This window comes from Lissotriton vulgaris, chromosome 12, assembly GCF_964263255.1.
Source record: "Lissotriton vulgaris chromosome 12, aLisVul1.2, whole genome shotgun sequence".
Classification (NCBI taxonomy): Eukaryota; Metazoa; Chordata; class Amphibia; order Caudata; family Salamandridae; genus Lissotriton; species Lissotriton vulgaris.
In genome coordinates this window covers 290,924,918-290,952,541 of record NC_141700.1, presented here as the reverse complement: position 1 = coordinate 290,952,541, position 27,624 = coordinate 290,924,918, and the positions used below count along the sequence as shown (strand labels likewise).

The 27,624-nt window shown below is 49.0% G+C and overlaps 1 protein-coding gene across 2 annotated transcripts in view; it reads left to right on the top strand.

Annotated features, from left to right (window-relative positions):
* Positions 1-27,624, top strand: part of IGSF9 (immunoglobulin superfamily member 9) — a 517,703-nt gene that overhangs the window by 270,916 nt on the left and 219,163 nt on the right. For both annotated transcript variants that reach the window (XM_086945078.1, XM_086945079.1), the window contains exons 6-7: positions 11,682-11,799; positions 19,732-19,873. In XM_086945078.1, coding sequence (XP_086801204.1) covers positions 11,682-11,799; positions 19,732-19,873 — 260 coding nt within the window. The remainder of the gene's footprint in view (positions 1-11,681; positions 11,800-19,731; positions 19,874-27,624) is intronic.

Sequence of the window (27,624 nt, the reverse complement as noted above, 5' to 3'; positions counted from 1 at the left end):
TGCTCGAACAGCCAGGTCTTCAGCTTCTTCCTGAAGGAGAGGTGGTCTTGGGTCAGGCGCAGGTCGGTCGGGAGGGAGTTCCAGGTCTTGGCGGCCAGGTGGGAGAAGGACCTTCCTCCTGTAGTCGCTCTTCGGATGCGGGGGACGGCGGCGAGGGCGTGGTTGGCTGATCGGAGGTGGCGTTTGGGAGCGTAGAAGTTGACTCGGCTGTTGAGGTAGCTCGGGCCTTGGTCGTGTAGGGCTTTGTGTGCGTGGGTGAGGAGGCGGAAGGTGATTCTTTTGTTGACGGGGAGCCAGTGAAGGTCTCGCAGATGTCCGGAGATGTGGCTGGTTCGTGGGATGTCGAGGATGAGTCTGGCTGAGGCGTTCTGGATCCGCTGGAGTCTCTTCTGGAGCTTGGCGGTGGTCCCGGCGTAGAGGGCGTTGCCGTAGTCCAGTCGGCTGGTGACGAGGGCCTGGGTGACGGTCTTCCTGGTCTCGGTGGGGATCCACCAGAAGATCTTCCGTAGCATGCGTAGGATGTTGAAGCATGCCGAGGAGACGTTGTTGACTTGCCTGGTCATGGAGAGGGAGGAGTCCAGGATGAAGCCCAGGTTGCGTGCATGGTCTGTCGGTTTGGGTGCGGTGCCCAGGGCGGGAGGCCACCAGGAGTCGTCCCAGGCGGAGGGAGAGGGGCCCAGGATGAGGACCTCCGTCTTGTCCGAGTTCAGTTTCAGGCGGCTGGTCGTCATCCACTCGGCTACCTCTTTCATCCCTTCGTGCAGGTTGGCTCTGGCGGCGGCGGGGTCGTTGGTCAGGGAGAGGATCAGCTGGGTGTCGTCGGCGTAGGAGATTATGCTGAGGTTGTGTTTGCGTACGATGGCCGCGAGGGGGCTCATGTAGACGTTGAAGAGGGTGGGGCTCAGAGATGATCCTTGGGGGACGCCGCAGATGACTTCGGTGGCCTCTGACTTGTACGGTGGTAGGCGGACTCTCTGTGTTCTCCCGTCGAGGAAGGAGGGGATCCACTCCAGCGCCTTGTCCTGGATTCCGACGTTGCTGAGGCGCCGTACTAGGGTGCGGTGGCAGACCGTGTCGAATGCCGCGGAGAGGTCTAGGAGGATGAGGGCCGCTGTTTCTCCATTGTCCATCAGGGCTCGGATGTCGTCGGTGGCGGCGATGAGGGCGGTCTCGGTGCTGTGGTTGGCTCGGAAGCCGGACTGTGAGGGGTCGAGGGATCCGTTCGTCTCGAGGAAAGCGGCCATCTGCTTGTTGACGGTCTTCTCGATGACTTTGGCTGGAAACGGGAGGAGCGAGATGGGGCGGTAATTCTTGAGGTCGGTGGGGTCCGCTGTTGGTTTCTTGAGTAGGGCGCTGAGTTCGGCGTGTTTCCAGCTCTCGGGGAAGATGGTGGTGTCGAGGGATGTGTTGATGATGTCTCGCAGGTGGGGTGCGATGACAGCGTCGGCTTTGTTGAAGACGTGGTGAGGGCAGGGGTCGGTCGGTGATCCGGAGTGGATGGAGTTCATCGTGCGGATGGTGTCTTCGGTGCTGATCGGGGTCCAGGCGTGGAGGGTGGTGGTGGGGGGTGGTTGTTCGGTCATGGTGTGCGTTGGTTGGTTGTTGAAGCTGTTGTGTATGTCCGCGATCTTGTTGTGGAAGTATGAAGCCAGGGAGTTGCAGAGGTCTTGCGATGGGGTGATGTCGTTGTTTCCTGCGCTAGGGTTGGAAAGCTCTTTGACGATGTTGAAGAGTTCCTTGCAGTTGTGTGCGTTGTTGTCCAACCGGTCCTTGAATGCTGTTTTCTTGGCGGCGCGGATCAGCTGGTGGTGTTTCCGGGTGGCAAGTTTGAAGGAGGTCCTGTTGTCCGGTGTCGGTTCCCTTCTCCAGACTTTCTCGAGGGCTCGGCAGTTCTTCTTGGAGCTCTTGAGTTCGTCGGTGAACCATGGGGCTTTCTTGCTGCCGGGTCTGCTGGGCGGGGTCCTCAGTGGGGCGAGTTCGTCCGCGCAGTTGCTGATCCACTTCGTGAGGTTGTCGGCGGCCTGGCTGGGGTTCGCTGAGCTGGCAGGAGGGTGCTGGCTCAGGGAGGTGGCGAGCTGGTCTGCTGTGATCTTGTTCCAGCTTCTGCGGGCGGTCTGTTGCTGGTGGTGGTGGGTCGTTGTTTTCTTGAAGGTGAAGTGGACGCAGCTGTGGTCCGTCCATTGAAGCTCTGTGGTGTGGCTGAAGTTGATGTCCTTGCTGGATGAGAAGACAGCGTCGAGTGTGTGTCCGGCGAGGTGGGTGGGGGTGGACACCAGTTGCTTGAGTCCCAGGTTGGTGAGGTTGTCGAGCAGGGTGCTGGTGTTGCGGTCGTTGTTGTTCTCCAGATGGAAGTTGAGGTCTCCCAGGAGGATGTAGTCAGCGGAGGGGAGGGCATGTGGGCTGACGAAGTCGGCGATGTCCTCGCTGAATTGTGTGCGTGGTCCAGGGGGTCGGTAGATCAGGGTGCCTCTGAGGGTGGTGTTCGGGTTGGTGTGGATCTGGAAATCCACACCAAATGCAACTCACCTAATAGGCAAAACCTTCCTAGTCTACACAACAGACAACATGACAGCTATGTATTATATAAAAAAAACAGGGGGGTACACACTCTCTCCAACTGTCATACCTAGCACAAGCCATTTGGAACTGGGCCATACATCACAAAAAGTTTCTCCTACCAGAATATCTTCCTGGAGTAAACAATCAAATTGCAGAACTTCTCAGCAGACTGAGACAGAAAATCAATGATTGGAAACTTCATCCCCAGATTCTTCTTCCCTACTTTGAGGAGTGGGGATTTTCTCACATAGACCTGTTTGTCACAGCTCAAAATACAACATGCCCAAGCTTTGCCTCCAGGTTCCCACACCTGCTCTCCATAGGCAATGCCCTGTGGATAAACTGGTCAGGGAAATTTGCCTACGCTTTTCTGCCTCTTCCATTCATTCCGCTGGTAGTTCGGAAGCTCAGACAATCATCCCTCAAACTGATTCTCATAGCTCCTAAATGGGCACGTCAACCTTGGTTCACCACCCTGCTAGAGTTCTCAATAGTTCCACGCCAAATGCTGCATCTCAACTCCAGTCTCCTCACTCAGAGCCATGGAGAAATCAGGCATCCAAATCCCAAGGAACTCAACCTAGCGCTCTGGCTCCTGAGGTCATAGAGTTTGGTTATTTACAATTACCACCAGACTGTATGAATATCCTAAAAGAGGCTAGGAAACCTACTACTAGGGCATGTTATGCAGCAAAGTGAAAACAATTTGTTAAATAGTGTAACAATAACAATGTCAATCCCCTTGATGCTTCAGTGCAAAACATCATCTGTTATCTCTTATACTTACAGCAATCTGGATTAGGCTGCACATCCATTAGATTGCCTTTAGCAGCAGTGGCTGCATGCTTACAAAACAGGTAGCACTTATCTCTATACAGAGTACCAGTGATTAAAGCCTTTATGGAAGGTCTAAAAAGAGTAATACCACCAAGAGCTCCACCTGTACCAGTATGGAACTTGAACATAGTCCATACGAGGCTAAAGGGTCCATCTTTTGAACCAATGCATAAGTGTCAACTACAATTTCTCTCATGGTTTTCTTATCGCAATCACTTCCTTAAGGAGAGTTGGTGAACTTCAGGCACTAACTATACAAGAGCCTTTCTTTCAACTTCACAAAGACAAAGTGGTTCTTCGAACCAATCCCAAATTTCTTCCTGAAGTAGTTGCTGCTTTTCACATCAATCAATCAGTTGAGTTACTCATGCTCTTTCCTAAACCTTATTATGTAGCAGAACAAGCTCTGCACACTCCAGATGTTAGAAGAGCTCTACTATATTATTTGGAAACAACAAAACATTTTCGTAAGACAAATCAGCTCTTAGATGCTTTTTCGCCACCACACAAAGGCAATCCCATTTCTAAATCAGGCATTGCAAGATGGATCGTGAAATGTAGTCAAACATGTGATGTGAAAGTGAAAAGAACCTTGACAAAACCCCTGGAGTGCATTCCACTCGCAAGATAGGGGCTACTATGGCCTTCTTCAGGAATATTCCCCTAGCTGACATCTGTAAGGCAGCAACATGGTCTACACTGCACACATTCACCAAACACTATTATGTAGATGTGTTAGTGAGGCAATAAGCTAATGTAGGCAAGGCAGTACTTAAAACACTTTTTCAAACAACTGCAACAGCTACAGGTTAGCCACCCCTTTGGGAGTTTACTGCTGTATAGTCTATGGAAAGCATGTGATCCACACCTCACATGCCTTGAGCGGATAATGATACTTACCCAGTAAGCATTTGTTCTTGGCATGTAGAGCTGTAGATTCCCATGCGCCCACCGCCTCCCCGGGTACCTATACCTGTTGCAGTTTTTTGCTTTACATACATATGCATGGACATCTGTATTCTATCTTTACTAACACCATTCTCACCCTCTGCGGGAGAACAATCTAGCAATGGAGTTGATGCTAATGTGCACTATGACCGAAAGGAGGAGTAACCTTACTTGGTGACTGGAAAGACTTTTTTTAAGAAAAACAACTTGCAAACATCCGGACTCAACACTAGATGGCAGGAATATGCAAAGCATGTGGATCTACAGCTATACATGCCAAAAACAGATGCTTACTGGGTAAGTAACATTGGGCCCGATGTAGGTAATTACGATTTACCTACTCTTAAATACCGAATCATACCGATTCGGTATTTAAGAGTAGGTAAGTTGGAAGCTGGCAGATGTAGGTAATTTTTATTTTCCAATTACCGAATCTGTAAGAATCGGTATTTCCCATTTATTCCTATGGGCCTTGAAGGCCATAGGAATCAATGGGAAATACCGAATCGGTATTTACCGATTCGGTAAATACCGAATCCTGGCAGGGGGAACGGGGTGTCACTTTGACACCCTGTAGCACCCCAATTGCAGGCTTGTGTGCCATGTGGCACACATACATGCCCTAAGGGCATGTCTGTGTGTCACATGGCATAAGTGTACATGCGCAGATGGGCATGTACACTGGAATTCGGTATTTTAACACCCAATAGGATTGGGTGGTAAAATAAGAATTCCTAAGGGCCTGTGGCACTGCAAACTGTGCCACCTACATCTGGAATTACCTATTAGGTAAATATACCGAGTCGGTATTTTACTGAATCTGTAAATTTACCGAATCAGTAATTTTACAGATTCGGTAAAATTCGGGCCCCCTACATATCAAAAACCAATTACCGGTCGGTAACGGCCGAAATCGGCCGTTACCGACCGGTAATTGCCGACCTACATCTGGCCCATTATCCTTTTTGCATTACCTTAGCCCAGCAAGGCATTGCTTTGGGTACAGTTAAAGGATACTTATTGGCACTTTCGGCTTTTCTGAGGTTGCCGGAGCAAACTTCTTAATTTCAAACACCTGTTGTGATGCAGTTTCTGAAAGGTTTGTGAGATATGTTTCCTCATACTATGTTCATTATGCCCCAGTGGAACCTAAATGTGGTTCTTACATTTCTTGTGTGTACTCCTTTTGAACATATTGCACACTTGTCTTCTAAGGCTACTTACCCTCAAGACAGCCTTCCTCTTTGCCTTAACATCGCCGTGGAAGGTGAGCAACCATCAACCCTGCCATACACAGTGTTCTACTCAGACAACTGATTTTTAGGACCCGAGTCGCATTTCTTCCGAAAGTGGTAACTCATTTTCACATCAGGCAAAATTTCACCCTACTGGCGCTCTTCACTCACCATTCTAAGGAGAAGGAGAGACTCCATTGATTGATTCTTAAAAGAGCCCTTAGTCTTTACATTGATCATACCAGAGAACACTGTGTAGACAATCAGCTCTTCATTTAAAAAATAATAAAACAACACCTTTTTTTATTAGTGTTCTGTTTTTCGTTTCGTTTTGATAACTTTATTGCGGTCATAGACCATAAAAGCACAGATAGAATATATACATACACAAGATAAAATACATAAATAATTAAGAATACATGGTTAAAAAGTTATTATACAGTAAGTTATCAAAAGAAAGGTAACAAACATCACAATTAATCACAATTTATCACAATTCATTAGAGTGAGCCTTCTGCGCCACATACCATATAAAAACTGAAGCAACAACATGACAGCAAAAGCAAAACAATACACACCACCATATCACAGTTACCATTTAGCACGTCATCAATGCAGACGTGGACCATAGTCATCAGGACATTGCTATTGACATGGAAGATCAGCTCTTTATTGGTTTCGCTGGAGCGAAGTAAAGCAAGGCAGTGCAAAAGTGGACCTTCTCTCGTTAGATTGTACTCTGCATTAAAATCTGCTATGCATTGGCACAAGCAGCCTCCAGAGTGATTCTATGCTTATTCCACCAGAGCTAAGGCTGCTACCACTATGTTGGCATGTGTAGTGTCTGTTCTGGACATTTGCCAGGCTGCTATATGGATGCCACTCCATATGTTTAGCATTTTTACTGTCTGGACAGCCAGGCCTGTAAGATGAGCATTTTCCTGTTTCATCCTGCAGGAATATTTGGTTTAAATCCATCAACAGACCCACCACCTCAATTGTACTGCTTTGACATCTATTCAGAAGGTGAGGAATCTACTATTTGAAATCTCTAACAGAAGAAAGAGTTACTTACCTTCTGTAACAGTTTTCTGGTAGAGACTCTATCTAACCACAGATTTTCACCAACCCTCCCATCCTCCCCATTCTGTAAACTGGACTCTCTTCCACCTAAAAAGGTACTGCCAATTTGTGACTGGGCTGTGCCTCCGAGTACACATCAGAAGACAACTGACGCCAGTGTACATGGTTGACAGCTATATACAACTCCACATGTAACTTCGGAAGCCCAATTACACCGCTGCGGAACCACATAACATCACCTACCAGCTCGCAGGGCTACTGGTGAAAATATTCCACATCCAGTCTGATGGCAATGGGAATACTCAAGAGATGAAGAATCTGTGGTTAGTTAGAGTCTCTACCAGAAAAGGCATACTGAAGGTAAGTAACTTCTTCTTCAAAGCAGACTTTCTTCCCGTCTAATTTGTACATAGTGTCCTAATCCAAATGAGCTGTTGTCATAAAACAATGGGCATAATTTCAAGTTGCATACCACTGGGGAAATGATAAATCACACCAGTGCCGTGCAGAAATGACTAAAACCCCATGTACTGGGGAATTACTAGATGGGACCAAATATCCTGGTCATCAAACCACATAAAATGCACCCCTTTTATTTATTTATTTATAAAGTTTTATATAGCGCGAACAAGATCCCGAAGGATATCGGAACGCTTTAACGCATGTATTTATCACCTGCTGTGAGCAGGCGGTAAATGTATGGGGGAACTGTTGGCTAGATGAATGGTGAAGAAGCTTCATGGGATGGAGAGAAGGAAGAACATTTTTTCCCATTTTTTAAATAAAACGAAATCATGGAATGCCTGCTGCAGCCAGAACCCTTTGCCATTTTTCTACCTGAAATTACCAGTCAGAAAAATCAAATAGGGCTCTGATGCCAAAGAAGAGGTTCAAGTTCTTCAAGCCTGCGGTGAAACACATGCCGGCCCAGTGGCTAAAGACCAGGTCGAATCCACATGCCTTGAAAATTCTTTATGTCCCACAAGCCCCTTCTCACACTCCAAAATACCCATCTATAGAGACGAAGCATTGCTCCTGTTAGTGGGGCTTCGAGCCCCAAGTCATGGTATAACCGGCAAAAACCTTTGGGTTTGGCTACTTCGTTTGGGACTTCCCAGACCTGAGAAGCAGGGTCGATGCCAGTGAAGACCTGTCCTAAGGTATCAAACATATCACGCTTCAACACCACCTTGTACCCAAAACTCCAAAAAGCCACACTCAGAGCTGAAATCGGCACAGAAAATACCTCTGCCACTTGCATCGAAACCTGTGCCGAAGCCCCTCTTGATGCCAAAGTCAGACATCACAGAAGGGTCAGTCTTTGGGAAGATTTCAAGGGCCCGGAAGCAAAACAGAAAAACAGTTCATGCAAACGGACACAGGCAAGATTCTTGCCAAGCCTCTGGCTCCAGGACTCGTCCAGATCCTGAAAAAATGCCAACTGTCCTTCAAAGACAAACCAAGCGATGATCCTCGACCCCCTCAAGACCACCCACCCCAAAAGGGTTAGAGACTCAGCTACTTTCCCAATAGTGTATTCCCACCCTTAGCCATAACAGCTTCACTTCTATCACTACCCACACATTCCTCCCCCAAACTCTACTGCAACCACAAGACACAGGTTCAGATCCTGGCCACTTCTTCTCCCCCTGCCACCCATATCACAAGCTCTTCATGCCACAGGAGGCAGATGATCGTGGGAGGCCTATGTAGCCGAGTATCTCTTCTGTTTCTTTGTCCTTGCATTCTTGCTCTCTGCCCCACTATGCCCACCTGATTGCCAGTGCCTTGAGTGAAGTCGGGTATTGGGAATATCAAACATGGCTGACTGCTCTCACTAAAGTATCCATGCTTTCTTTGTGCTGGTCTATGCTCCAAAGTTTGCCCCTCAGATCTCCCCTCCTTCACTGCTGCCTCTTCCACTCCTTACAAATACAAACATCACCTTTTCTTAAGGCGTCTCACTACTGCACATCCCCTTAGTTTCATGGAGACCGCCTCTTGCTGTACTCAAGCCCTTATTTCACCTCCACATCGGCTTTTCTTTCAGATGATCTTTTGCTATTTCATTCTAAAACACAAAGAGCCAGGAGATCCGCTATAATGGATACGTTTCTGACCCCTGACATTTTTCTAAGGCTTTGGCCTTTCGCAAACAATATATGTCTTGAAGTTGCAGGCAAACTGCTTTAGTTCCTTGGACCTTAATTTGTGTATACACCAACTGTACGTGGTACTTTGGCCATTCATTTAGCAGTGTGTCTATATCCTTGGTTCCATTTTCCTGTCGAGTAATGCAGGGTTACTTTGAGGATGCCTTTCATCCCCTGTTATGTGGGGCTCCTCCCTAGATACCAAGAGGTTTGTTGTCTAGATGTGTTCAGATGTAGTCCTTTGAATTAAAAAGATTTGTTGTTTGCTTTTATGGAGAGATATCAGAACTTGATGGTCTGTTTTTTTATGTATCAAGTTGTAGTTGCTGTTCCAGTTCTACTTTAAAGGTGTTTACAGAGGGAACAGTTGCATACTTTGTTATGCTTGTATCCCACTTGTTATAGTCTTGCCTGTATACCTGACGCCAAAGTTGATTGGAAAACTGGTGTGTGATTGTTGCTTAGATATGAGTTTACCTTAAAAAATGAAAAGACAAGAGACATTTGGGAAAACATGAACAAACATTGCGCAGAAAGAGCCTCAACAGAGTGTGTCTGCTCCAAGTCTCTCAGTATACAAAGTTTTGTCCTCTGTTATATACAGTTCGTGAGGTACAGTAATACTATTTTCTACATTCCAATAAGCATCTCAGTTGAAAATCAACAAGCACGGGCATCTGATGAAGACACAGATGTTTCTTGACCTCGGGGAGAGCCAGTGTGTGTGTGTACTTGTACAGATGTCTGGCATGAGAAGTCCGTGATCACTACGTTTGCTGTGTGTCCTGATTGGGTGAGCGTTTCTATCTATATGTGGCATCTACCATTGTGGTATTTTGGAGAACGCGAGCCCTTTGCCAAACGTGTTTTATTGGGGCCGGTTTCCTTGGACATGTTTGTGGTGCATCTACCTATCTGTGGAGGATCGATTTGGGTATTCCCTGCGTATGCGTTTGTCTTCAGGTTAAGAGAGGCCCCACCTGTGACCTGTTAATCGAATGGCGTGGGTGTGGGTTGTAGGGCGTGTCTAACCATGTGTGGGAGGGATGGGCGGAAATAGAAGCTAGGAGGCTTTAATGTTCTGTCAATTGTGCTGTTTATTAAAGAAATTTAAGGATGGCTGTGGTGTCTTCTCAGTGCTTAGAGTCCTTGGGCTGGTATACTCAGGGTCCTGGCTCGTGTACTCAGGGTCCTCTTCTTCTTTTGTTGGTTTCTCTGGTGTCTGCCGACCCCCAGGATGCTTAAAGAAAAAGACAAGGAGGACGGTAAGTGTTCTGGCCACAGAACTCTATAAGTAGGACAAAAAAAGGGAAAACCTTCACCACACCCGGTGACGTGTTCGGGGTCGTACGTTGCTGGAGGTTCACTCAACGTTTGGCCTCCTAAGGTGATAACTAGCTGGCCGAAAGTATATCTGTGAACTTGGCTGTCTGGAGTGCTGGGGTAAAGTGGGAAGTGTCGGGAGGTAGTGCTCAGGGAAGATATTGCAACATAGGGTACTTCACAATGGACGGTCTCGTGAGCGCTATTAACAGTGCCCTGTACGCCTTCCCTCCCTCCTCCCTAAACATCCCTCCCGCTCCCTCCTGCTTCCCGTTATGGCTCAACTGTGTCCGGTGTATGAAGTCACTCACCGTCCGAGCCGTAACTCTCCTGAGTTACGGCGGCGGTTGCGCCCTCCTAGGGGGGAGACGGGATCCACCACTCTTCGGACCACTCCTCCAGGTCACCAACGTCTTCAGCGGGCTCCTCCGTTGCGGCGTCTCTTCTCTCTGGCTTCTCGATCTCTCTGATTCCTCGTGGGTCTTCTCGGCGTCCTCTTCTGGCTCCAGTGATGTCACCCCGTTGTGCGTCCAGCCCGGCCTTTTCCTCCCGAAGCGCCTGCTCTGATTGGTTGTTGATGTCAGTTCATCCCTTGACTGCCTGAAACAAAGACCAAGAGTTACCCGGGTTCCTAATTGCCGGTCCTCTGTCCCAGGCGATCCCCTCTATGTTTGTGAGTAACGGTTCGATGTTCTCAGCATTCCCAACGGGCCCCTTCTGACACCATGTAATTGGCTTTGCCTTTTATTTATGTGTTGATTTAGAAAATATAAATAAAAGACATTAGGGCATATTAGCAAGGGCGTAAAGCGGCGATTTTTGTTTATCGCCCATTACCAAGCTGCCGCTAACAGCAGTTAGCAACAGCTTCAAAGCGATAGCGACCGGTTTTGTGGCCCGCTTTGCATGTCAGCGATATTTATCGCTAATGACATGCAAACTGGGCATACCCAAACTGGTAGTGACTAAAAGCAGTCGCTAACACAGCTTTCGCCTATTAGCAATACCTGCGACGCGTGGAAAAAACGCACGCTAACCACGATTAGCGCCACGATTTTACACCGTAAAAACCTGACTTAGCCATATTAGTCAATGGGAGGTGGATTCTATGGCTAAGTCCCTACCTGCCTTTTAGCCAGATTTTCCTTAGTGATAGGATTTTTATCGCTGGAAATCACACGTTATAGATGGGAATTTGCTGCTATCGCTGGATTTTTTATTGCCATGGAGATAAACGTTGCTAAGACTGCGTTATCTCCGCGATAAAATCCAGCGATAGGAGGCGATAAAAAAATTAGCGCTAAGCATGGTTTGCGATAATTTTCGCAAGTTGTTGGTATTATTGCCCCATTGTCTTTTACAATGTCAACAATGTCAATTGCTTAAACTCTTTCAAAGGATATATCTATTGCATTGCAAATGCTTGTTTTGTTCTGTATTTAGACACAGCACACCAGAGACATCACAGACGCGAGTTTGCTGACCTCTAGTGGCCACCTTTGCTCGTTTCTCACTGCTGCTGTCGCTGTTTTCTTCTCCTTAGGTGAACAACGGTTCCTTGAAAATTGGCCGCGTGGTGCGGACCAGCGCTGGCGTATACACTTGCCATGCCACCAGTGGGGAAGGCGAGATCACACACACCACCCGCCTGCTCGTTCAAGGTAATCTGATACTTAGTGCATACTGACAGGGTGATGAAACCATATGAAAATCTGACCGTTACTCCAGGGAAAATGAATGTAATGTGAGTGTGGCGCAGATGCTTCCAGTTATTGTGCACACTGGTGTAATGAATGTTTGTGAAGCATGGCGAGACTTTGGCTTCTTTTGCGCCTGTAACAGAAATCTGCAAGAGACTACTGAGACTGGAAACAAAGAAGGGACTCCTTCCTACAGTGAATCTGTTAAATAAGAGAACAATGCAGGATGTCTGGCTTTTTTGTTTAACCATTTTTGCCCAGTTTTCGGGCCTAAACTGCATATTTGAAGACACCCAAAGGCACGTTTGTGTAGTGAGATTTTGCCATATGGCAAAGATTTAACTATTATAAGTACCCCTAACAATCCTCAGTCCTCTCTCTTTCTACTATCTCTCACGCCTCCCTCCTTTCCTGCTTCTCTTATAATGTGTTGTAACAAGATATCCCAGCGCGATTGTTGGGAAGTCTGAAGCTCAGCCAGCACCGCCCCCCTCCAATCATGCTGATCAAGCTGCGCCCCTGACTTTAGTGCAAACATTTGATTGGTTTCTGAGTGTGATGACTTGGTGATGTAGAAAGATGGACATGAGTGATTGAAGCATTTGCTGTAAATTTGAAGTTGACTAGAGGAGGGGGAAAAAAAGACACACAGATAATGGACGGAATGCAGAATCAGTCTTGACCCTGTGCCTCATGGGAACAGTCCAGCCCGAACTGCCAAGCCAGGTCCTCCCTGTACTGGAAAGAAGCATCCTGGGACAGGTTTCAGGGTATCACCCCTCATCAGCCAGGCTACCTTGAATCCAGTGGCACAGAGATCTCGGGACACACGTCTGGGCATACCCGGTGCACTTAAGGCAAGAACACAAAACACACAGATGATGGATGGAATGCATAGCAAAAACTAAGGTGTGCGACTCTTGACTTCTGACGTTCTACTATTTAGAGTGATATCCGAGGAGATAAACTCATTTAGTGTAAGTCTTAAGTGAAGGCTCCTGAGCATTGCGCCCTGTAAGTGAGGTGCTGTGGAATTGTAGGTAGAATTGTAAGTCGCTGAGAGGTTGACTGTGAGATAGCAGCGTCTTATGTCGATTTGTGGATTCCTGGTGCTTCCTGGAGGATACGAAAGAGTTTGAAACATGTGGAGAAGGAGCGCTTGCAGGGGTGGAAAGATTCCTCACTTGCCTGGCTGTGATGGAAGCTCGACGTGTGGAGCAGAACTGCATGGGACACTCCTCATGTTGGAGGATATGTAACTTGTTTAGGTAACACCTTTTCATAGACGAATATTCCTCCAGGAATAAAGAAGTATGGATCTGCAGTTTGAGGTCGAATACTCTTATTGGATTTGTGAATGTATCTTATTTATTATTATATGTTAAAGATGTTCTGTGCAGCACCTGACCATGCAGTTGGTGCTTCAGTTCAGGTAGATTGTTGTTCGGTTTATGTTTAATTTTTGTTTTGCTTTTAGGTTTACCCACCAAAAAAGAAGGAATTATATAGACTCAGAGGCACCTTAGACATTAAAATTGAAGTATTTATACAATTCTTTATATGTGTTGTTAAAGCCCTGAAGTCAAAAAGAACTGCAGATTCATGTTTCTCAGCAGATAGCCTCTTCCTCAGAACAGCAAGCCAAAATACAGAATATACTATCCCTATCATATAAATGCTCCGTTGAAAGAGTGACAACAGTACAAAAACTATCGATTCAAAAGGCGACCTCAGTTCATTCATTAGGAGACGCACGTTTGTGTTGATGTACAATCTAATTATAGTGTCTGCATCGAAAGCCACACACCAGAATATTTGCATAGTAATGTGGGGTATGAATACCATGATGACAGACTGATTACATACACGCAGAGCAGAACTTGTGAACGCTATACACTTTGCAGCAGTAGACAAGTGTAAAGAAGTGACACTCCTTGTAAGTTGAGAAAAGTATGATTTATTCTTATAAAAGGATCCCATCCAGTAGGTTACTCAACCCAGTACAGTCAGTCAGCTTCAACTCCAATCTCTTTCTAATCATAACATTCTATGCAGGCTGCTGGCACTGATGTAAGAACATTCTAATCTAAAAGGTGTAGCATCAAGATGCCACAACAAGGCTGAACACACGATGCATGCAGTTTTAGTAAGTGGACAGTGAACCGTATTTATTCTTGAACCCTTTGGAGAAGGTATTATTTGTATTTACTCCCAACTGAATTTTCTCCTACACCTTATAGGAATGGTCAGTCTTTTGACCAAGGTCTCTGACCTCTTACCTTTTGTAAGGTGAGGATGTCAAACCATGTCTCGTACCTATCAGCGCCCTATATTTGTAGTGTATTTTCCCATAATTGGAAGTGAGTATGTGTAAAACACCAATGGAAAGTCCAGACCGGCTGGCTTACTCAGGCGGTAGCCTATGAAAAGAGTTGAATATGGGTGCTATATCATAATGCTGCCTGGCAACCACAGAGTGCATTAAGTGGTCTAACTTCTAGAACCTGGGGATGGCAAAAGTCAGTCACTAGTGAGCTGTTGTCCTGTCTAGCTGTGTTTGAGGTACTCACATAGCATCTTGATTAAAGGGTTTACGCTTCCTGCCTGAAAGGTATGCAAATGCAAGATTGGTTCCGTGTATTTATTTCGGTGTTATTAATCCTTTTGAGATTTATCCTGGCTGATTCCTCTCGGAGCGATTAATGTAGGAGCCCTATGTTTTAATTATTGGTTAAATCCTCTGGGCATTGTTTTCGATAATTCCTGGTTTCATCTAAAATCTTACTTTTTTAAGCATGAATTGTAATTAATGTTCAATGGGCTACCCTTCTACTTTTCTATACCTTGACCCTTTGCTCTTTACCGCTTTTATTCCTTTTTTAAATTGATTATTCCTTAACCTTATAGAGTTTCAATCTTTATTTCGACCATTTGGTCATAAAAGATACACAATACAAAGAAGGAAAAACACATATTCACACAACATTACATTTAAAATATGGATACGTAAAAAGAGTTCAGTACAGGGATAAACAACTTTATAGTGAATTTAAAAAAAAGTTCAGTCACTACCCAACATTCTTTAAAAAACGGTTTCGTGTAAACCACACATTGGTAAAAAATTTAGAAAGTGCAAAAACAGTTGGGCCAGTAACATCAGTTTTTAAAACCCTGTACATTGGTGCGTATTCCCTGCCACCCATGTTCCTTATCAACGGAAGCAGCCAATACTTTCTAGCTGCCCTATAGGCTGGGCAAAAAAAGACCACATGCAGGTCGTTCTCCTCCCTATCCTCACACACAGGGCAATACTTGCTGGGGGCAGCCGGCGACCATCGACTAGTAAAAGACCGGAGGGGTAGTGTGCCATACCGCCACTGGAGATACAGTCTTCTTGCCAGTAAGGGAAAAATAGGGTCCAGAACCTTTTCAAACTTATAAGTGTCCTTGCTTTGCAGGAACACGGCTGACAAAGACCCGTCTGGTTGGGCAGCTATAGCCCCTGCCAATTTATGTTCGTGGTATAAATTCGACAGAGACTTCTTAGAAATATTGGGTGCTGCCGTGGCCGGGTCTGTCCATAGATCAGGAAGCCCCAAATCCATGCAGATGGCTTGGATATTTTTAACCCAGGGGACACTAAGCACCTTGGGGTGTTTCAGTATTTCGACCAATTCTGCCCTGTAATCCGTAAGATCGTTGCTACTCCATAGCCTGCGCCAGAAGGCTATGGGTCTCAGGCCTATCTCATCAGCTAGAGGTCGTAATCCTAAATCAAGCCTCAGTGGAAGAAGCGGAGTGCTCGGGGGGAGAGCAGCCACCCTTCTTATAAACTTGTTTTCTGTTACAGAAAGGCTATGACAAGGCATGTGCCCCCACAGTTCAGCCCCATACATAATTGCTCCCCTCGCCTGGGCCTTATATATCTGAACTAAGGCGCCCAACGGCCGGTACGTCGAGCCGGTCATAATTCGTGCAATGCCCCCAGTAGTTTGCACGAGTTTGATATTTGCCCTGCTCTGGTGGGATCCCCAAGTCATAGTTTCATTGAGGGTTACACCCAGGTATTCGAAGGTGGCCACTCTCTCGAGCCGCGCAGTTCCCAGTAACGGACTCTGGCGCAATTTGTGACTCGGGTTTAAAACCATATATTTGGTTTTAGTGGCGTTAATTTCTAACCCTCTATCCAGGCAGAATGCGGAAAAGGAGTCAAGTATCCTTTGAATACCCATAGGGGTTTTTGAAAGCAGCAGGGTGTCATCCGCAAACATGATTGCGGGCACCCTGCGGCCATTTAGTTTAGGGGCGTCGGTATGATCAGTGGCGTTGAGATGGGCGATTACCCCGTTGACAAAGAGGCAAAACAGGGTCGGCGCCAGCACACAGCCCTGTCTTACCCCTCGGTCAACGGGGAACCTATCAGTAAGCTCCCCAGACCTCCCGCACCTCACTCGGGCATAATTCCCATGATGCAGCCTCTGTAAGATTGACAGGATGTCCGGGGGGACGCCCATCTCAGCCAGGACGCTCCATAATTTCCCCCTGGGGACCAGGTCGAAAGCGGCCCGTAAGTCCACAAAAATTGTGTACAAACTGCCGCCATCGAACTTTGCAGTCTTCCAGTATATCAGATTTAGTCTAAAAACCTGGTCCACTGTGGATACCCCCTTCCTAAACCCCGCCTGATAGGGACTAAGGGCATCCGCCTCCTCTATCCAGTCCTGAAGCCTATTCAGCAAGACCCTGCCGAACAGCTTCTGCGGTACAGCGATCAGGCTGATTGGCCTGTAGTTGGCTGGGAGAAGAGGGGAGCCCTTTTTAAAGATAGGGACCACCTCTGCCCCCAGCCAAGTACCAGGGATTTCCATCCCACCGAGAACACTGTTAAAAAGGGCCGTGAGATAGGGTGCCCAGACAGTGGGCTCCTGTTTAAACAGGTCCCCCGGTAAGCTATCCAGACCTGGCGCCTTTGCAGAAGCCAGGCCCGAGATAGCGGCAGTGACCTCCCCCGACGTTATTGCCTCCCCTTGGTGGCCCGGCCCCTCCACCTCGATAGATTCAGGGACTTCACCTGGTTCAGAGCTATAGAGCGATTGGAAATGGTCCTTCCAAACCCCAGGTGCTATATTTGGCTCCAGTGCCGATTGTAGATTCCCTGACCCCCCATTCACTATCCTCCAAAACAACCGTTGGTTTTGGAGTGCTAGGGCCTTTGTGAGATCTTCCCACTGATTTTCTTCCCATTCTATTTTGGCCTGATCCAGAATTCTTTTATGGACTTGCCTGCTATGTTTCAGGCGTTCTCCTCCCACCCCCTCCTTTACTACTTTGAGCAGTTCTAATTTAGCCCGTCTACAAGTTTGATTATACCAGCGTGCTTTACCTCGGGGCCTCTCTCTGGTCTTACGTGCGCTACTAGTAAAATGTAGTGCCGCAATTTTTGTGAGATCCTCATGGGCATTAAATACTCTGGTCTGGGAGTCTATATTATTATTCCTCATGTCTTCACTCCCCACAGCTTCCAAAATGGGGACAATCTCAGCATACAGCAGAGGAAGTTTGTCCTTGGTTGCAACCATGTTTTCCCACCTAATTCTTCTCCTGCTGTTATCTAGGAGGAGCGCGGGTTTATTCCCTTCCACTATAGTCCCCGAAACTGTGGGGCCTGGATGCACCAGATCAAGCTCCAGGGCATTATGATCGCTCTCACTCCTTTCCATCACCCTAAAGTCCCGGATTGTAGCCCACCTCGTTAATTGGACCATAACATAGTCCAACCGAGACTCTCTCCCCCGTCTATTGTAGGTAGTTTTGCTTGGAATATCGGATTCCAACCGCCCATTACAGGCTCTAATTCCGAACCTTAGGGTAAGAGCAGTAATTTGTAATGCTAGAGGGGACCAAGCTTTCGCAGGCGGTGCTTCCACCGCGGGAACTGACCACCTTGCGTCTTCTTCCACTGTAAGCCCTTCCAAAAGGCCGGGTAATGGCTCAAAGTGAGAGTTAAAATCCCCACCCACCACATAATATGAATCATTCGACAGTTCAGATAAAAAGCTCGAAAGTTCATCAATGGTTGGTGATTCCTTTGCCCTTCCCATCGGCCTGGAATACAGGTTAACCAGCACAAGTTTCACATTATTTGGCCAGAGTAATGAGACCACAAGTATGTCTTTAGAATTAAATGGTAAACGGGTGGCCACACAGCCCAAATGAGAAGCTACCCAGGTCGTAAGCCCGCCAGACGGACGACCCTTACCTTCCCATTGTGCTGGAATGTAGAATGATGCAAAGCCTTGGTGACCATAGTCCTCACGTGCCCATGTTTCCTGGAACATACAAATGTCCCCCATTTTAATGTAATTTTCCCAGTCTGGCTCCCCCAGTTTGTTGGCCAGACCCGCAATGTTCCAACAAATTAGCTTCAAATGGTCAGGCGCCACAGTGGGTAGGCCACAGGGATTGGGGGGATGAAATCCGAGTACCCCTTCCATCTGGGGGACTGGGACAGGGACAGCAATACAAGAAGATGGCTCAGACTGGCTGAGCAAGCCATTGTCCAGTACCAGAGAGTCCCGTGCACTTCCCTCCGATATATCCTCATCAACCACAGGTCGGTGGCAAGGGCTACAGATGTCACTTTCGGGAACCCCTTGATTATCCGAAATGCCTATAACTATACCAGTTGTTACAATAGAGGGTGACTGTGGTCTACCAGCCCCCTTATCCCCGGTATCTGGCTTATGAGCAATAAGTCAATCAACCCCATCCAGGGCACTCAAGCAATTGAAACGATTGAAATGAGAATACGGTGTCTCTGGCACTTGGGAGTACTGGTGTTGTCTATGGTCCTTGCGACTGCGTCTATGGTCCACCCTTGTCCAATCCTCATACAGTTGATCCCTATGCATACGAATAGGGGGGAAGAAAAAAGAAACTGGCAGGGTCTGGATAGTAGAATCCAAGGATCTGTTGACGCCTTCACAAATATGCAGCACCGTACCCTGATCTTTAAAGGTTACCAGGACGCAGTCCCCTGTTATTGATTTCCTGGTCTTCCCTAGCCACGGGACCCAAGACCGGCTGGCTTACTCAGGCGGTAGCCTATGAAAAGAGTTGAATATGGGTGCTATATCATAATGCTGCCTGGCAACCACAGAGTGCATTAAGTGGTCTAACTTCTAGAACCTGGGGATGGCAAAAGTCAGTCACTAGTGAGCTGTTGTCCTGTCTAGCTGTGTTTGAGGTACTCACATAGCATCTTGATTAAAGGGTTTACGCTTCCTGCCTGAAAGGTATGCAAATGCAAGATTGGTTCCGTGTATTTATTTCGGTGTTATTAATCCTTTTGAGATTTATCCTGGCTGATTCCTCTCGGAGCGATTAATGTAGGAGCCCTATGTTTTAATTATTGGTTAAATCCTCTGGGCATTGTTTTCGATAATTCCTGGTTTCATCTAAAATCTTACTTTTTTAAGCATGAATTGTAATTAATGTTCAATGGGCTACCCTTCTACTTTTCTATACCTTGACCCTTTGCTCTTTACCGCTTTTATTCCTTTTTTAAATTGATTATTCCTTAACCTTATTATTTTAGAATTTAACTTAATTAATTTAGTTAGAGGGGGAATCTCTCAGGCCACCATTTACCTTTTTACTGTTCCCGACTTTAAATTCTTCGTTTGTCCTTTTTGTAATTTAAACCATCAAACTCTAATATGTATATGTGTTTTCCCAGTGGTTTTGTTTCCATTGGTATTGGTTTCCAATTTATTAACCTCACAATTTTTTTATTCAAAAGTAAGGTTCTCGATAAGACAACCAGGCCCTGTTCTTTTTACGAGGCACCTTTTGACTGCCAGTTGACAACATTTTACTTCCATTTTGTTTCAGGGCCCCCCATAATTGTGGTGCCGCCAGAGAACACCACTGTTAACATTTCCCAGAATGCCTTTCTGACCTGCCAAGCAGAAGCCTACCCAGCAAATCTTACCTACACCTGGTTACAGGGGAGCAACAATGTGTTCCATCTCAGGTAAGGGCATCTTTGCCTCTGAATAGTGGTGGGCACCAGGAAATGTCACCGGTAAAGCTAACGCACCTGTGTGCATCGGATGCTATTTAAAGACAGCGGAACAATCAGTGTGAGGCAAATGTTGTTTAAACTTGGTTTCACATTTCCTAATGTTTTAGGTAGTACAAACTCTTTTTAGAACTCACCCATGCTCGCTTTTAGGTTGCTGACAATAGACTGAGTGTACAAGATTCGTAGGAGGCTCATTGAATTATGTACCTGTTTGCACAAAATACATACTTGTCTATGACAGTGGTTGAAATTCAACATTCCAGACCTTTTGGTCCACATGTTTTCTCTATCTTAAAGCATTATTGAACCTCTTAGCTGCCATATCCTGATACTGCCCTGTACACCATCATGCAGAGCAAGTTAATCACTTCTAATTTCTTGACTTCTATGAAGAAAGAACACTGCCTCTCTTTTTGTGTCACTAATATGAGTTTGCAGTATGAATCCTTTTCTGGATTCACATGCTGTGCATTATGCCGCCATCTAGTGTTTGGATCCAGAATTGTCCTTTTTTTGTCTTTTTGGTTGTTGTTGACCACTACTTGGTGGTATGTCCGTCCCGTGTGTGATGTCAGATTGCGCCCCAGATGTTCCTGTGAGTAGTCGCCATCTTCAAATTCTTTTTTCCACTGTTGGGTCTGGAAGCAATGGAGGAACTCCGAGAGTATTTTCGAAAATGTAAGGATTTGCTTAAGACCGTGAAAGAGACAATGAGGAGAGATAAGGGGACCCTTGTCTCTTCCTTTCCATGGTGTCCCCGCCTGCACCATCCACATGGTCAGAGAATGAGGGCAGGTAGGGGACATGGAAAATACCCCCTTTAAAATTTGCCCCATTGCCACCACAAATTTGCACAAAGTGGCCCCCACAAGGCCTGCAACCTCTGCCTCCCGAAGGATCATGCAGACGAGGACTATGAGGCCTGCGCCTCATTTGTACCAACATCTCTTAAGGTATGCCGAAGACAAAGGCTGGAACACTACACCACCATGACCAGTACTCAGTGGTTGCAGGATCCAGCGAAGGATATTGCCCTGTATAGCAACAACAATGTTGAGGAAGCTGAGACAGCTCATGGCGGAGAATCGGATATACACAACAAATGCCGGAAAAAAAGGCAGTGAAGAAACCGGTAAAAGACACGGACCAGAAAAGACACCAGGTAGTAAAGCTGTCGAAAGGCCCTGAGCATAGACACTCAGGCAGCAATTCTCACAAGGTAGCCCTGGCGCCGAAACAATCGTTGACTGAAGGTCAGTCAAAACCAAAGAAGCTGCATGGTTCCTGAGCGAGAGATACTGATGCAGACAAGACTCAGTTGAAGCCCTTGATGATTCCATCCGCTCTAGAGATATCGAGAGAAAAAACCAAGCCTTCGGAGATACCAGAACTTTTGACACCGAACAAGAGCCCTCCACTGATGCTCGAAGCAGAAGAGAAGACGCTTGCGGTCAAGAGAAATAAAAGAAGGCTTGAGGCTGAAATGGCAGCACTCGTGCAGAGAAAGGAGGAGTTTGACGACTTCTTAAAGGATTTTCGGCTCCCACCTAAACCGTCAACGTCCCTTGACATAGAGGACGAACAGTTTGCCTTGAAGGCTACAGCAACCCCAGAGGCCCTTGAAGAAGAACAAGAGGAGTTGTACAAACTTAAGGAGTACGAAGAGGCATCAGGGTTCACCAAAGAATTGTGGCATGATCTCAATACTGAATCCCCCAAGGAAGGAATGGACAACTACCTTTCAAGGCCATCACCGCCTGGCGACTGATCCATGTACAGAAACCTCATCAAAAGGGCTGCTGAAACATTGTGAGTCCAGCTGGAGGAAGAAAAGGGAGACCCTTGTTTTGTCCTTGAGAACTTACTACCAGCCAGCAAGGGGAGCCTATACCTTCCAATGCTACCCAGTATATTGGATCAAGGGAAGAAGGCATTTCTGGAACCTGCCAAGGCGATAACTCCCAGAGTAGAAAAAAGGTACAAGCCATCTACTCAAGACCCAAGATACATATAGGCAAACGCGCCTGCTGACCCAATCATTGTAACAACTGCAAGAAAGTGGAACAACACCCACACCTCCAAAGACCCACCACCTGAAAAAGGAGAGCAAGATTCTTGGCATGGTTGAGATGAAGATGGAGAGGGAGGCTGCAACTCAGTGGTGGACGGCCAATTCTAACACTAAACAAATACAGCCACCAACAGTGGGACGAGATGGAGTCCCTCACGCAACACCTCCCAGAAGAGTACAGAAAGAGGGTCAAGGCAGTTATGCAAGAGGGGCGAAACATAGCCAACACATGCCTGAAATCAGCCTTAGATGCTGCAGACACTGCCAGCAGGAAGATGTCCACCGGCACAACACTAAGGAGACATGCTTGGCTTAGAGTGTCGGGATTCAAGCCAGAAGTACAAGCCTCCATGTTCAATATGCCCTTTATAGGAGACACACTATTTGGCTTGGCGGTTGATGAGTCCTTACCACAACTAAAAAAGAGCAATGAAACGACCAAAGCAATGGGGGCTCTAAAATACAAAGGTTCATTTTGAAGGGGAGGAAACACAACCCGGATGCCCACTGGCAGAGCACCTTTACATTGGGGCTGCAACCACAAGGCAGCTCACACCAAGCCACACAGCAGACCACATACCAACAGTAGCAACATCCAGCCCTTTTGACAGCCCTAGACAGCCGTTTTGTGTGCTTGGAAGGGGAAGAGGACAGACTACCCAAGGGGAAGGAGTAACAGGCAAGTGACTTGCCCAACAATCTTAGCCCCCACATAACAGCAGTGGGAGGCAGAATAGGAAATCACCCACAGGAGTCACCTCAGAAAAATGGATTTTGAACGTGATACGTATACTGCATAGAACTAATCTGAAAGAAACAGGTAGTATTAGATTGCTTACCTTAGAATATCCCCAGGCGTCAGTCTGGATCCAGGAACTTTTGCGTAGCAGTACCCCTGTGCGTCAGTAGGCGTCGTCTGCGGCTCCGCGTCCGTCGTCGGAGCCGGGATGACGTGGCCGGAGTACTTAAACGGCGCCCTCGCGACTTGACGTCAGTTCTTCTTTTTTCTGCGCCAGCAAGTGCCGATCCGGAAAAAGTGATACCCTTTAGTCATTTTTTGACTAAACTTTTTCGGTCCTATTGATCTGTTTTTGGAGTCAAACGACTCCAACGGTACCGGTAGGGATGCCTGGGTTCAAACCCGGTGCCGACTGTAACCGACTGATGTCGGTTACCGACCCCCATCGGTCTGTATTGCTTAGGGGTCGACCTCGATGACAAGTCATGGCCCGTAAGCGCCTTGAGCTCCGGCAGTCGGCCCCGTGCCGCTCGAGGTCCCGGTCTAGGAGGAGGTCGAGGGACCAGTCGCGGGGCCGGAGTCATCACAGCTCGGCAAGTCAACACGACTCGTCGGGCTCCAAGTCTTCAGGCACAAGAAGTCGAAGAGACGACATCGCTCTTCTGACTCCCCCCGACGGTCGCACAACGCGGCCGGGGGGTTTGGGCGACACCGCCCGCGGGGCTCCGCTGGAGCCGCAGACGTCGCGGCATGCTCCATACCCGCCGGTCCCTGGGCAGAACGCAACGCCTGAGGACATCGAAGCCTTCCTCATGGCCATGAGGTCCCTCGCTCCTCCTTCGGGTTCCGCGGTGCCTTCGGGCCCCGAGGTCCCGACTGGGAGCCCAAGCGGGCCGGGTGCTTCGGCTCCCGGCGACTTCGGTCCCGACGCCGCAGGGCCCCGCCAGATCCGTCGGATCCGGGTCGTCACTGGTCGACCTAACGACCCCTCCACCGGCGGCGACTCCTAGGGTGTCGCCCTCGACGCCGTCCCCGGACGACGCCGTCCCCGATCCCAACCTCGATCCGGTTCCGGCGTCAGAACGGCGTCGATCGACGCCACATTCGACGTTGAGAGAAGTGCAATACTTCTATGATCCAACCCCATTCTTTGAACCTGAGTACCAGAAGATGGAGGGCGAGGCAGATTGGGAGGGGTCTGAGGACCCTCTGGCACAGGAGTGCCAGTCTTTTCAGGACTGGGCAGGTGAGCTGGGGAGGCCAGTGGTTTGGACACTTCGCCTGACACTGGATTTGTCTCCCCTCCTACCGTGGCTACGGAGGAGGGGGTTGCCTACAGTGTGGTGTTGACGAGGGCAGCCAAAGCCTGGCTCTTGAGCTCCCCGTCGCGGCCGTGAGGACTAACCTCACTGAGGTCCTCAAACTGCAGGCAAGCTCTTCAGAGCCTCTGCTGCCGTTCAATGAGGCCTTAACTGACGTTCTGTTGAGCACTTGGTCCAGGCCCGCTACAGGTGCTCCCGTAGATAGGAACGTGGCCAGACCCCACCGCGCGGCCCCGGGCGACCCTAGCTTCCTGTCCACTCACCCCACCCCGAGAACCTAGTTGTCCAGGCCTCTAACTCCCAGACCGCATTCCCGACAGCTCCCCCTGATCGGGAATCCAAAAGGTATGAACAGTATGGGAAAAAGATGTTCTCCTCACTTAGTTTGGGGTTGCGGTCGGTCAACACCGCCTGCCTTTTGGGCCGTTATACCCACTCCTTGTGGGACACGGTCGCGGACGTGCTGCCACAATGCCCGGAAGAGTCCCAGGTTAAACTCGCCCAAGCCCTTGTGGAGGGGTGAGATGTGGCACGGTATTCCATTCGGTGTGGGCTGGATAACACGGACTCGCTAGGTAGGCCGATAGCAATGACGGTGGCGGTTCGCCGCCACGCCTGCCTGAGGTCCGCCAACTTTTCGGCTGACGTCCGGAACACCCTTATGGACTTGTCGTTTGATGGCCGTCGCCTCTTCGGCGACAAGGCAGACAGTGAGCTTGAGCGCTTTAAGGACTCCAGGGCTACGGCCAAGTCCTTGGGCCTGTCGGCTCTGCGCCAGCAGACTGCTGCCTTTCGCTCCTTTCGTGGCCAAGGAAGGGGAACCCCCACACGTCCTGCCAGCCACGGGCCGCAGGCTAACATCCAGTGGTAACCGCCGTGGTGGTGCCAAGGGACAACAGCGAGGCCAGTCCACATCCACCCCGCAGCATCCGCCTCAAAGCCTTCCTAGTTCGAGCTTTCAGGCCCATTTAACGCCAGTGGTGGGCAGGGTTCGCCATTACCTCCTCCACTGGCGCAACATCACATCGGACAGGTGGGTGCTGCAAATTGTTCGAAGGGGCTACTCCCTCCCCTTCAAGGCGACCCCTCCAGCCATGCCACCGCAGTGCCACCGTGTGTCGGGGGATCTCTTGAAACTTCTGCAAGAGGAAGTTACGGCCCTCTTGGCCAAGGGGGCCATCGAGCGCGTTCCTGGGCCAGAAGTAGGGTGTGGTTGTTACTCCCACTACTTTCTAGTTCCCAAGAAAGGGCAAAGTGGGCCTACGCCCTATCTTGGACCTGCGGAACGTCAACGGCTTCCTCCGGAAGGAGAAGTTCAAGATGATGTCTTTGGCTCAGGTCTTGGAGACTGGATGGTAGCGTTGGGCTTGCAGGACGCATATTTTCACATCCCCTTCCTGCCGGCCCACCGGCGCTACCTGCGGTTCACGGTAGGCCACGAGCACTTCCAGTTTACTGTGCTCCACTTCGGCCTTACCAGCGCCCCACGGGTGGTTACGAAAGTGATGGCGGTGGTCGCAGCTCATCTGCACAGATTAGGGGTGTCAGTCTTCCCCAATCTAGACGACTGGTTGTTGAAGGCGGGCTCGCCCCAGACAGTCGTCAGCCACCTCCAGACTACGGCCGACCTCCTGCACCTGCTGGGGTTCTCCATCAATGTGACGAAGTCACACCTGTGTCCCTCTCAGAAGCTCCTCTCCCTCGGAATGGTTCTAGACTCGGCGCAGTTTCGGCTTTATCCTCCTGAACAACGGGTTCGGGATATTCAGGCTCTGATTCCGATCTTTCAGCCTTTATCCCGAGTCTGGTTCAGGTTGACACTGCGGCTTCTGGGGCTGATGGCCTCCTGCATACTTCTGGTGCATCACACCAGGTTGCGGATGCGGGCTCTGCAGTGGGACCTGAAGTTTCAGTGGGCCCAGCATCAGGGCAACTTGTCTGACCACGTCTTGATCTCGGAGGGCACTGCAAGACAGTTGCAGTGGTGGCTCACGGACCGCGATTGGGTCAGCGGCAGATCTCTCTCCCTTCCCCAACCGGAGCACGTAGTTGTGACCGATGCGTCCCTCCTGGGATGGGGGGGCCACATGGTAGAGGCGGAGATCAGAGGCCTCTGGTCTCCGGCGGATTCCCGGCTCCACATCAACCTTGAACTCAGGCCCGTCCCCTACCTTCACCCCTGTGCAAACCCGCCCTGTGGCACGTTTTAAGTTGAGGGTTTAACTCCCCTTGAATCCTGAGGGTGCCTGGGGCGCAATTAGCCCACCAGCTACCTCTAGTAAGCGCCACAGAGCTGTGTTGCAGAATGGTGTAAAGGGGGGCGTGGCCTCAGAACACCACTCTGCAACGCAGCCCCCTGGCGCATACTGAAGCTTCCTGGTGGGCTAGTTGGCCCCCAGGGACCCCCAGTATTCACGGCGAATTCGTTCCCCTCTGCAAACACACCAGGGGTCGCGTTTGCAGAGTGCTGCATGAAGGGGGCGTGGCCTCCGGCGCGATGCCAGTGTTTTTCTTTTTTTCTGTTTTTTTAAGAAGGGGGGCTGTGTATTTTTTTTTGCCCTGGGGACCCCATCCCCCAGGGATTGCACCCTAATTTTTATTTTATTTTTTTTAAATGGGAGGGGGCTGCGAGGCACCCCTCCTGAGGCTTCTTTTAGCTCCAGGGACCCCATCCCCCGGGGCTCTGCCTCGTTTTATTTTTAAAATACTTTACGGCCCCCCTCGACCTCTTCTAGCCCCGGTGACCCCATTCCCCGGGGCTGGCCCTCTCCGTTGGGAACCGTGGGGGGTCCCCAATCCCCCCACGGTACTTGCCTGCTCCCCGCGTCCTGCGGGAGCCGGCATTGCTTTTCTACATGGGGAGCAGCTAACATGCTGCTCCCCATGTAGAAAAGCAATAGTCTTTGTTTTTGGAAGAGAGAGCAGGTTTCCTTCTCTCTCTTCCAAAAACCAAAGCAGTTTGCTATGGTAGGGCGGGAGCCTCGCGCCTCCCGCCCTACCATAGCAAACTACAGTGTCCCTGGGGTAGGCACCCCGGGACACCGCAGTATCCGGCCCTGAGGGTCGGCGGTCCCCAGGGCCACTACAAGGCTCCAGGAGGGGGGCCACGCTGCCCCCTCCCAACATTTAAAAGCCCCGGGGGTTGTAGTCCCTCGGGCTGGGGGGTCCATCACGGACCCCCCAATTTATAAATGTAGTGCCCCGGCGAGGTGGCGGTCCCCGGGGCGTGTGTGGGGGCTTGAGCCCCCTCCACACAGGTTTTTTTTTAAAAACAAGCCCCGGGGTTTGGCAGGCTGCGGGGGGCCGTGAGCCCCCCGCATACATAATATTAAAGCACCGGTGGGGTGGCGGTCCCTGGGGCTGTGGGGGTGGGCCTTGAGCCCCCGCATATGTAATGTTAAAGCCCCGGGGGTGGCGGCCCCTCTGGCCCCCCATTATAACTAAGCACATTACCCCAGGGACTTGCCCCCCTTGGGGGCTAATTAGCACTTATGCGGGCTTCGGGTTGTTTTTTTTCCCGTGGGATACGCGTATCCTACACGCATCCCGCGATTAAAAAAAAAGAAAA